At 38.0% G+C, this 12742-nt stretch overlaps 1 protein-coding gene across 1 annotated transcript; it reads right to left on the reverse strand.

Moving 5' to 3' along the window:
• Positions 1–9529: 9529 nt before the first annotated feature.
• LOC109128114 (putative F-box/kelch-repeat protein At3g46050) lies at positions 9530–11122 on the reverse strand. The gene has a single exon (XM_019233905.2). It carries the CDS (start codon positions 10569–10571, stop codon positions 9603–9605), a length of 969 nt encoding a protein of 322 aa, XP_019089450.2. The 5' UTR covers positions 10572–11122; the 3' UTR covers positions 9530–9602.
• Between the last annotated feature and the right edge of the window lie 1620 nt (positions 11123–12742).

Consider the following 12742-nt stretch of genomic DNA (forward strand, 5'->3'; position numbering starts at 1 on the left):
TGAAATAATAATACTTGGTATTTATTGATATATATTTGTCTTTTTCAATAACAAAATTTGTGGCGAACATGTCTCCCACAAATTTGTGAAATTCACATCAATTTCCCGCTACATATATGTTTGTAACGGAAATCACAAACTATATTTATAATGAATTTATAATTGACTAATTTGCGGTAATCCGCATTGGTACTTTGGAACACTACTATACATCATTATGTAGACTAAAACAATTTTTATAAATTGAACGAAGAGTTGAAAGTGGAGACGATTACTTTAGGGCATATTGTCTTCACTAAAGAGAATCACTATATCCAACTTGGTTCTTCTATGTATAACACTCGTCATTCTCCTCTACAAACACCTTTTAAAATTTTGGTTTTACGCACTACTCACTAATTCCGACAGTATACGGACAAATCTGAACCATACTATTATGGAAAAAAAATAAAGAGCACAAACATACATAATTATTTTTTGAATGAGACCACCTTCCAACTGATTGGTTAAGACCACCTGATTACTCCTTTGCTTATATTTTTGCGTCACCGAATCTTAGTGAAATCAGCATTCCCATGGAAAATGAAATAAAATACATTATAATGTCTGGATCTCTCTTGTTCGCCGGCGTGAAGGCATACTGGCTGGGAAGATTAGCGGGTCTTCGATTCGCCGTTTGTGAAGTTCCAGAGGTTCGATTTGAGGGGTTTCTTCTTCCTCCTCCTCTTTTCTTTACTCCAGCCATCAAAATCGAGAGATACTAGGACGGAGATGAAGATCTAGAGTTTTCTCGATTGAGAGGAAATGGGATCTAGGATTTTCTCGGGGATGAAGAGAAATGAGGGATTAGGGTTTTCTCGGGGATGAAGATTAGATCGATTTGGGTTTTCGCCATTTTGTTACGGCTCAAATTTGGTTTAAGGCCCAAATTAAATATATCAGTCGCTAAAGAGTAGTTGTTTAGTCGCAACGTTTGGCAACTGTCAAATTGGTCTCGAAATTAGTCGCAAATTGGCGACTAAACTACGACATTATGCATCAGTCTCGAATTAGCGTTTACTAGGCGACTGTTTTATTTTAGTAGCCATTCAATAGTAAAACAATCACAATTCAGTCGCTAAATTTAGCAACTGTGTTTTAAGTCACAACTTTGCAGTCAGCAATTTCATGTTTTCTTATAGTGAAACTTCTACACTATTAATATATATATATATATATATATATGTTCTCTAACTCTTTTTGTTTATATATACATATTAAATTAAATACACATTAGCGTTTGAACATGTAGAAAGATCTTATATATAAAGATTGAGCTAAGATACAAGATTATTTATACATGAGAGACTGTGTGTATTACAACAATGTAAAAGAGATATCCATAGAAAGAATATAGTAAATATTTAGTATTTCTCTTATGCATAAAATTTTTATATGAATGTACAGACTGGATCCAGATTACGTGGAAAATTTACCAGATTATATAAAAACCGTTATCAAGTTTGCCTGGAATACTTTGATACAAGAAAGAAGGGTTAGTTGGAGAGAAGAAGAACATAGTTTGGATGTGGCTGACGTGGAGGTTTTGAAGAATCTAATTGGAGGGAAAGGAGCCAATGACGTGGTGTGCATTGGTGTTGTTGACCATTGACGACGTTGAAGTATAAAGAGGCGGAGGAGTTCATTTGCAAAGTTATGAAAAGAATCTGAAATTTGTAAAAAAACTAAAAATCTCTAAAAAGTTTCTCTGAGCTTAGCTCTCATCTTGAGAGTTAACATGATCGATTCCGTGTTTTATGAACATTGAATTGGTTTGGTTGATTGATCATGAGTTTTATTGTATCAAAAGTATCAGAGCCATATCTTTTCTCGGCTTCAATGGCGGAAACTAGATCACGATTTTGTTTTGAGCAAATGATGGCGAGACAAATGCAAGAGATGGACGAGATGGTGGCTAAACTGAAGGAAGCTATTCGACTGATTGTTTACCGATCAGAGAACGCGGATGAGGAGACTCTACAAGTCGATGCTTTCCCAGCCTTGCCGCAGCGGTCGGAGTCATCGGAGTTCTCTCGTCCTCTGCTGAAACCAATCTATATAGCCAACAATATTCCAGATGTACCTAAAATTTCATCGCCAATGTCTAATTTCACATACAAGCTTTATCGACAAATTCCTTTGGAGGAGATGAATGAGAAAAGGATGAAGGGATTATGTCTATTTTGTGAAGAACCGGAAACACCCGATCATCACCTGCAACATAAAAACTTACGTATTTGCATGAAAGATGAAGATGAAGATGAAGATGATTTTGTTAGTGAGTCAGACTTGGTAGAGAATGATATTGAGAAGGATTTGGTAGAAATTGAGGTTGATGTTGAAGAGAAAGGTTCGTTCTCCGATTCTGTTATCAAACAGCAGGTATCATCAATCTTTCACTTGGAACTTAGCCATAGGTCTACCATAGAATCTCAGGATGTTGATGATCAATTTCCTGATGTTGAGAAAGTTTCTGGAATCAACGTAGTAGAGTGTGAAATGGATTTATTGATTCAACAGAATCAATTGGTTCAAGAACAAGCTGAGAATACTTTGGATCAGTATATGTGTTCACCGCTCACACATCAGTCATAATTTGATCATCTAATTGTGGTGAGTTGTGCACGCTAAGTGTTTGATTCAATGTCAGGGAGAACAAAATTGTTGACAAATGGGAGAAGGGAAACATGTTCAAAGACTTGGTGGTTTAAATTCAAAGACATGGCACAATTAAGAGAACTGATACAAGAAAAATTGGGGGGTTTATGAAGCCAATGCAACAAGAAATCAGTTGATGTCACCCATTGGACTTGTTGTTGATGAATTGCATTTTGATTGTGGAAGTGATATTTTGTGTGATCAGTACCTTGTTAGTGCAGTAGATGTTAGAGATTTTCAGGAGGCACAGTGGTTCTTTAATGATGAAGCATACATTCGGAAATCTCAGATTTTAATGGAGGAGGATAGCAATTCTTATGCCTACCAAGATTTCAGTGGAATAAGCTACATATTACATCAACTGAAGAAGCCGAGATATGTTATAGACGAACATGAGATGTTCAAAGTGGTCAGAAATGTTGGCAAGAGAAGTATGCTATGTTTAACGTCTGGGATAAGAGAGAGTGTTGTTGTTCTTGAACAAGAAGTTGTGTGTGAGCAGATTTTAAGGGTGAGTAAGCAGTTGTTGCAACCCAATTTGTTCATTCAAAAAGCCATGAGAAACAAACAGTTTGAGTTTCCCAAGCGGTGGATGTTTAAGTACAAAGAATATGTAAAGAGAGCCCAGTTTCTGCATTCTTTTGCTATTGTGGGTCCTCTAACTGCAACCTGGGCTGTTCATAGGATTAGGAGAAATGACGCTCATGATATTGATATCATTGTTGCAAACAAGCAGCTCAAGTACACAACAGAGGTGAGAAGATGGCTAGCAAAAATACATGATTGGTGTATATTTTTCACCGAGAGTGGTGTGCATTATTTTCTACAAGATGAGTTTGAGCAGTTTGTGAACAATGTGGACAAGTTGCAAAGGCATAAGGACAGGGATGCATTGCTACTACAGTTTCTATCTGGTGCTGAGAGGTTCCAAATCAAGCACAAATGGCTATATAAGCTCGGGGAACAGAGTGACAAGTGAACGAAACTCTATTGCTTCATGGGTGATGCAGTAGGAAGCTCTAGGATTAGCATGCACTAAACCTAGTTAGAAATCAAGTTCTCAAGCGTGAACTTGATTAAGAAAAACTCTGGAAATCCACCAGATTTAGAGAAGAAAACTCTCTGCTTTTATTAATTAGAATAAAAACTGTTTCTCCAATAACCTAGACTCTCTCTATATATAGAGAAGAAACCCAAAACACAAAATAGAAAACTCTAAACATAAATAGAAAACTAACATAAGTGAATATATCAAAAGAAAAGTTAAATTCACTAAATCCTTCCTACGTCAGTCTCATCCACCTCCGAAGAACTTGTCCTCAAGTTCTCTTCTGGATATAGAACCCCATCTTCATGATACTCATAAATGTCAGCGAAATTAAAAGTACTGGAAATGTTCATCGATTCTGGGAGATCCAGAACATAAGCATTGTCATTGATCTTCCGTAACACCTTGAATGGACCATACTTGCGAGACTTCAGCTTGCTGTTGGTACCAACTGGAAATCTCTCTTTACGCAGGAACACCATGACTTCATCACCTTCTTTGAAAACTTTGAGTCTTCGGCGTTTATCATCAGCAACCTTGTTCTTTTGTCCAGTAGCTTCTAACTTAGCCTTAACAACTTCTTTAACAGCCAAAACTTCTTCAGCCATGGTTTCAGCTGATGCATTAACTCCACGAGTCTTAGGCAACTTAACCAAATCAACCACATGTCTAGGAACAGAAGTATACACTAGAGAAAAAGTAGATTTCCCTGTCGCAGAATGGACAACACTGTTGTAAGCAAATTCTATTTAAGGCAAAGCTAAATCCCACTGTTTTGGTTTATCCCCACAAATACTTTGAACCATATTTCCTAAAGTCCGATTAGTTACTTCAGTTTGTCCATCTGTTTGTGGATGAGCTGTAGAACTTCGATTAATAGCTGTTCCAAACATCCTCCAAAGAGTAATCCAAAAATGACTTACAAACTTTGTGTCCCTATCAGAAGTAATCGACTTAGGAACTCCGTGAAGGAGCACCACTTCCCTGAAAAACAATTTGGCTATGTTGGATGCATGCACAGTCTTCTTGCAAGCAATGAAATGTGTCATCTTAGAAAATCTGTCAACTACCACAGACACATAATCCACACCCCGCTGTGTACGAGGCAATTCTAACACAAAATCCATAGCCAAGTCTTGCCAAATATCATCAGGAACAGGTAAAGGCATATAAAGACCAGTGTTCTGTGAATGGCCTTTTGATACTTGACAAATGTAACACCTTTTGACAATGGCTCCAGCATCTCTCCTTACGTGTGGCCAAAAGTATCGCTCCTCTAGGCTAGCGATAGTCTTATCTCTTCCCAAATGCCCACTAAGACCACCCCCATGCAAATCACGGATCAACTTCTCTCTTAGCGATGAGCAAGGGATGCACAATCGATCTCCTTTAAACAAGTAGCTTCCCGAATATGAAAATCTGCAGAAGGATGCTTCTCGTTGCATTTGGCCCATCGTTCCTTGAATTCAACATCATTCTCATACAATTCCTTCATAAACTCAAATCTCACAATCTCTTGTGTTAAAGTAGCTAGCAATGACGCCCTCCAACTCAAAGCATCAGCCACCTTATTAAGCGCACCTGACTTATGCTGGATTATGAAAGGAAATTTCTGCAGGAAGCTACCAACGAGCATGCATTTTATTGATCACCTTTTGGCTGTGAAGAAACTTCAAAGCTTGGTGGTCAGTAAACAAAATGAACTCTTTCTGAATCAAATAATGCTCCCACTGCCTTAAGGCTCTAAATACTGCATAAAACTCTTGATCATAAGTGCTCCACTTTTGTCGAGCTTCACTCAATTTCTCGCTGAAGAAAGCCACTGGTCGTTTTTCTTGAGACAAGACAGCACCTATTCCCACTCCACTAGCATCACATTCAACTTGGAACACTTTATCAAAATTAGGCAACGCTAGAACTGGTGCAGTACACAGCTTTTCCTTGATTAACTCAAAACTTTTCTCTTGCTCGAGACCCCACTGAAACTTTCCTTTCTTCAAGCACTCGGTAATAGGAGAAGTAATAGTACTGAAATCTCTTATAAATCTACTATAAAAGGTAGCAAGACCATGAAAGCTGCGTATATCACTGACTGATTTCAGGACAGGCCAATCCCTAATAGCTTTCACTTTATCTTCGTCAACATGAATTCCTTCTTCTCCAACAACAAAACCTAAGAAGAGCAACTTATTGGTACTGAATGTACATTTTTCAGATTAATGTACAACTTATTCTCTTCTAAGACCTGCAACACCTGTCTCCCATGCTCCAAATGATCTTCTTTTGTTTTACTGTAGATCAGAATATCATCAAAATAAACCACCACAAAAGAACTTGTAAACGGACGAAGAACTTGGTTCATTAGCCGCATGAAGGTACTAGGGGCGTTTGACAGCCCAAATGGCATCACCAGCCACTCATACAATCCATCTTTGCTCTTAAAAGTTGTCTTCCATTCATCTCCAGGCCTAATTCGTATATGATGGTATCCACTGCGAAGATCTATCTTAGAAAAGACTTTAGAACCAGTTAACTCGTCAAGCATGTCGTCCAATCTAGGAATAGGGAAACGATACTTGATAGTTATCTTGTAGATAGCTCTGCTATCTACACACATCCGCCATTGATTTCCTTTCTTAGGAACAAGAAGGACTGGCACTGCACAAGGACTCATACTTTCACGAATGAACCCTTTCCTTAACAGATCTTCAATTTGTTCCCTTAAAATCTCATTTTCTTTAGGACTCATACGGTAATGGGGAAGGTTTGGTAAGCTTGATCCTAGAATAAGGTCAATCTGATGCTGAATGTTGCGCATAGGAGGTAATTCTTGTGGTAACTCATCTGCAATTAGCTCCTTGAAATCTTGCAGAATCTCTAGTATTTCTTTTGGAGTCGTTACTTGTTCTGTTATAACACTCATCAGCCCTTTAATCACCACCGGACATATACATTCAGATTCTTTTATTGCTTCACCTAGCTCTCTTTCACTATCTGTCAATACCAAGAAGTTAGAATTTTTCCTCCCTGAATTCTGATCAAGGTGTGAAACATGAGCCATAGCAATCTTGTGCCCATTCCATGAAAACATTAACACATTATCTCTTCCTCGATATGTAACGTCATTATTGTACTGCCAAGGATGACCAAGTATGATATGACAAACATCCATGTCAAGAACATCACACAATACCTCTTCTTTGTAATATTTTCCAATGGAGATCGGAACCTTACAAGACAGTGTCACTCTATATCGAGAGCCTTTACTCACCCATCCTAAAGCATATGGCTTCTCAAATGGCGTTGTGGGTAACTTCAGATATTCAACCAGTTTATGAGAAACTAGGTTTTCTGTGCTACCATTATCCACAATCAAGTTGCAGACTTTGTCGTTAATTGAACACCTTGTTCTGAACAATTTTTTTCGCTGTCCTTCTTTCTTAGATGATAACAAGACCCATTCAAGTACAATGTTTATCATCTAATTCGATTCTTCTTCAGCAAACTCAACACCTGCATATTCATCCTCTTCTTCATGTTCTTCTTCCTCCTCTAGCAAAGCTGTAGTTCTCCTACTCGGACAAACATTTGATTTGTGACCTTGTCCTTGACAGCGGAAACACTTGTCGATGGATGGTCTCGCATAAGTGTTACTTTGCTTATGGATTGGTGCTTTATTCTGCTGAGCATTATTAGATCCGTTGTTAAAACTTCTAGCTCTTTTGTTCCCAAGGTTAGTATCCTTTGTTACTACACTCTTCTCCTTATCTCCTATTGATTCAGAATTATTTTGAGGTGAATATCTTCTGAAAGAAGTGAAATTGCGAGGAGATTTCTCAATTAACTCAGCTTTCAAAGCTAGACTAGAAGCCTCTTGCACAGTCCATACAGTTTGTAAACCCATCTTCTCTTGAATAGAACTCTTTAACCCACTGATGTATCTTGCCACTTTCTGATTTTCTGTCTCTTCAAGATTATTACGCTCAGAAAATCGGAGAAACTCTGCTGTATACTCTGTCATAGTCCTTTTGCCTTGAACACATTCAATATACATCTTATAGAGAATATGTTCATAGTCCTCCGGTAAGAACTAGTCCATCATGAACTGTTTCATCCGCCTCCATGTCTTGACTGGTCCCTTTCTTTGCTTTTGCTTCTGAACAACAAGTTTATCCCACCACACAACAACAGTACTCTTCAGCCTAATTGCCACCATCTTAACTTGCTTGTTTTCAGGGACACCCATAACTTCAAAGAACCTATCGACGCTTATTTGCCAATCTAGAAAATCTTCAACACCCATAGTTCCATCGAACAATGGAATGTCAGCTTTAACACGGTAATCATGATTATTCTGTCGATTTCTTGGCTCAACTTCATCCTCCCCAACTTCCTCTTCATCAGAACTTGAGCTTTCATTAATAATAGCACGATTGTTGTCTACCCTTGGGATTCCTCTTCCTCTGTTTCTGTGCTGATTTTCGTTAAGCCCTTGTCCTCCTTCTATGCCTCTTTGCTGATTTGCGTTGTTGTTGTTTCTGATCTCAGTTGTCAAATTTGTCATCAAATTTGTCATCTGATTGGTCAAAGCAGTTAAAGCCGAGGTAATAGCCTTGGTAAAACCCTCAAAGTCTGCTTTGGTCACAGATTGATCTCCCATAGCTGATCAAGCCTTGAAAAAGAAACAGGAAAAAGCCTGCTCTGATACCACTTGACGCAGTAGGAAGCTCTAGGATTAGCAAGCACTAAACCTAGTTAGAAATCAAGTTCTCAAGCGTGAACTTGATTAAGAAAAACTCTGAAAATCTACCAGATTTAGAGAAGAAAACTCTATGCTTTTATTAATTAGAATCAAAACTGTTTTTCCAATAACCTAGACTCTCTCTATATATAGAGAAGAAACCCAAAACACAAAATAGAAAACTCTAAACAGAAATAGAAAACTAACATAAGTGAATATATCAAAAGAAAAGTTAAATTCACTAAATCCTTCCTACGTTAGTGGGACTGGTTACTTACAAGCTTGGAAGTACGGCTAAGATAGTTGCAGTTTTGTATCAGCGTGTGGATCAACTAGTTCCAATGGGAATTGTCAAAGTAGAACGAATTCTTGTGGTTACACAGACCCAAACCTTTGACCCTGGAATCAGATTTGAATCACAAGAGACTTTAAGAAGACATATTCAAACTAGAGCTGCTACACTAGTTTTGCTAAGCAGACAAACTAACTCTCCAAAGAAGCCACTTTACAATGTCTATGATTTGCAGAGGAGTTCTTGCCACTAAACCTTGAGGTCAAGGTTTCTCAAAGGAGGGAGATTTGATACAGGAAAGAAGGGTTAGTTGGAGAGAAGAAAAACATAGTTTGGATGTGGCTGACGTGGAGGTTTTGAAGAATCTAATTGGAGGGAAAGGAGCCAATGACGTGGTGTGCATTGGTGTTGTTGACCATTGACGACGTTGAAGTATAAAGAGGCGGAGGAGTTCATTTGCAAAATTATGAAAAGAATCTGAAATTTGTAAAAAACTAAAAATCTCTAAAATGTTTCTCTGAGCTTAGCTCTCATCTTGAGAGTTAACATAATCGATTCTGTGTTTTATGAATATTGAATTGGTTTGGTTGATTGATCGTTAGTTTTATTGTATCAAACTTTGAGATCCGAAGAAGGATTGTCATATAATGTACAAGCAGCACTTGAAGAGGTAGTAGTAGTGCTGTTGACAAAAAAAAAAAGGTAGTAGTGTAAAGATCAAAGTTACCAATATCTTGGAAGCTAAAGATCATATCAGAATTCACTTTGCCAGCTAGATGAATAAATATATAATTTATGAACACGTACTAAAAAAGTTGAGAATTTCAGTTATGGACATAATTTGCATATAAGACATTAAAGCTATATGATGAGTCTGTGAGAGGATCAAGTTTGAAGACAGGACAAGACCACTCAATCTTCCCCCAAATCTCGCGTGAGTCGCGTCTATTGCGTTTGCCTTTGACAAGAGAAATGGAAATCTCGGTGGAGTAAAGCTCGAGACTGTGAGGATGCGGTTTCGAGAAAATGACAATCTTCCCAGCAGGGCCGGTGCAGAGTTTGGTGATATAAGAACCCCAATGTCGGAGTTGTTCCAAACCCTTCACTTCCTTCCAATGCAAGTCATAGGGCAAACACCACAGTATTCTCCCGCGGGTGGCACGGCAGAATAAGAATGTCCCCATGACACACCAATCGTTTCTGTAAATGTATCCTGGCATGGAATCTGTTTTACCCCTTGCCACAAACATACATTTACTTGGTGAGAAGGAGAAGTTTTGACCATCCTCATCCACTGCGTAAACCTCCTCCTCCTCTTTAGTTTTCATCAACACGCTTTGTTGGATATTGAGGGGCATCTTGGGCGTAAACACAAACAAGAAATCCCAAGTGTTGGTGGAGATGTCGTACACCTCTGCCCAGTTTGAGGAATCAGCTACATCATCCGCGAGCCCTCCAAACACATATATCTTGCAGCCGCCTGAGTCTGTCAACATCAGGCTTGCAGATGGGGAAGCACGAGCCATCTTCATGGGCGGCAGGGCGTACCATTTGTGCTGGATACAATTGAAATACGAGACTTCCGAAGTGGGCTTGCCGTCTACGAGTCCACCGATGATATAAATCAGATAAGACATCGTCACGAAAGCGGAGCCTGATTTCGGAGCCTGATCATACAAGTCCATATGGATGGGTTTCAGACAACGTTGCATGGGGTGGAGGATGAACCAGCGTGGGCTTGGTTCTGGAAAGATGTGCAAGCATACGTAGACATATTGCTCGACGCAACCCATCTGCCATCTCAATTTCGTTACCTCAGAGGAAACCACCAGAGACCGGTGACTCTTGGAGGCGATAGCTAAAGCCGCGAGGTCCAATCTCGACAACTGAGCCAAGCAGTTTACAACTACCTCATCCGGCAACGACCATAACCCACAAACCTCCTTCTTTTTTGTTTTATTCTCCGTCTTTTTATTGTGACATGGCGTCAATCCTTATATCGCACTTCTTGATGATTGTTCAACGGAAGGAATATTAATTCCCATTCTCGATCGTGAGAGGATCCACACAGAAACTAATCTCTGGTCAGTCAAAATCAAAAGCGAGCGGGCAACAGATCTGCTAGTTTATAAATCTTGTGTCTTGACATGAGTAGTCACAAGATTGTATAATAAAGGAAAAAGGAAAAGTGGTGGAGCAGAGGAAAAAAGAAGAGAAGATATGCTATTGAAAACCTTTTTTCTTGTGGTCAAGCATCGTAGTCAAGAAGAGACTTATTATTTTACATATCTAAGCAAATCGGAAAGCTGACAGGAGGAGGCGAAGAAGAGAATAACCGAGGACGAAGGTCGAAGGGAAGAAAGAGGGTTACACAATTATTATATAGCCCTGTTTTTTTTTCTTCTTACTTTTTTATTTTTGTACATTATTTATTTACAAATATATATATTCCATTTATATACTATAACGAATTCGACGAATATATAAAAAGGTAATATTTTTCACACCAAAAAAAAAAAGGTAAAATTATTAAGCAATTAAAAGGAAACAGATAGCTAAGGATGAGGAAAAAAATTAAAGAGATTACTTTTTTTTTTTTTGCCAACCAAAAAAAGAGATTATTATAATTGACTTGTAATTCGTGTTTGAATTAACCTTAGATTTAAACCGACAAAATAATTAAATCTTTCCAAAGACGAAAAAAAATGCCCCGTAACGGAAATATTAAAAGAAAATGCCCATTAATATCATACTATTTTATAATTTTACCAACAAAAAAAAAAATATTAATAATATTCATGTAATGAAAAATTCTTCATCCAAGAAGCCATTTCCGGTATTCCTGGAGACTGCCGGTTAATCGGTTATACTGTTGAAGATGTCCTTCTTCAGAAGCCTAAAGCAGGGGTATGTCATATCTATGTGTATTTTCTTCGTGCTATTACTCATGATTAGCTTGTTTAAAGTACTTTCTTTTCCACACTTGAAATCCAATTTTGAAGCACTATATATTCATACGTTTTGGAAAGATATGCTTTTGGGAGGCTAGCACATAGATATGTTAATAATAGTATATATTCGCCATAATGATTGATCGTCATTGCTGTTCCTGTATTATTAAAGATTGGACCTAACTTGTTACAAATAGTTTTGTACGTTGAATCGTGTATTTGATAAAATGGCTAAGATAATGGGAAGCTTGATAAAGAGCTCAGTGCCAAGTTTTTTGTTAGGTTGAATATTTTATACCTTCGATGAGGTCTGTTTTGCTGTTTTCGTTTATATTCGGAACCATGAACAATTTATTCTGGGAACCCTGCAGATTATGCAGCCTGCCTTCACGATTATACGAGGTACCAATTGTTTTCTGCTATTGATCTGTGGCACTCATAGCATTAAAGAAACATTGACAACAGCTTACCATCATTCAGTTTTGCGCATGAAGTAACTTAGTTTAGGCAGTGAGTCATCACAAACGTTTGTCATGGCTGTGGTCAAAAGAGCTTGGGGTCGATCGTGTTATCGACTATAGAGCCGAGGATCAAGACGGTAGGTCCAAGTAACGCTCGAGTTTTTATTTTATTAGTATATATGTGGCTGGTCAAGGCTTAGACAATGTTGTTATAATCTTGCCAGGTGAGCTTGAAAAAAGAGTTTCCAAAGGGTGTATATGTGATTCAGTATTTCACCCATTTAGCCTTGTTTTGTGATAGGTTTTGATATAAATTGGACATCTGAGAAATAATATTATATGAAGCGCAACTGGAAATCATTGAATTAAAAGCAACAATAAATCGCTTTTAATCGTAATGATCTCATATGTTAAGCAACAACATATTGCTTTAATCATAATGATCACATGCATGAATGTACTTTAATTTTCCTTATGAAACATTTTATTAATGTCAATCAAGTAACATGCAAGTTCTACGAATAACACCATCTTGTAGTAAATTCATATGAG

The sequence above is a fragment of the Camelina sativa genome, chromosome 12, assembly GCF_030686135.1.
Source record: "Camelina sativa cultivar CO46 ecotype springtype chromosome 12, ASM3068613v1".
NCBI classification, from domain to species: Eukaryota; Viridiplantae; Streptophyta; class Magnoliopsida; order Brassicales; family Brassicaceae; genus Camelina; species Camelina sativa.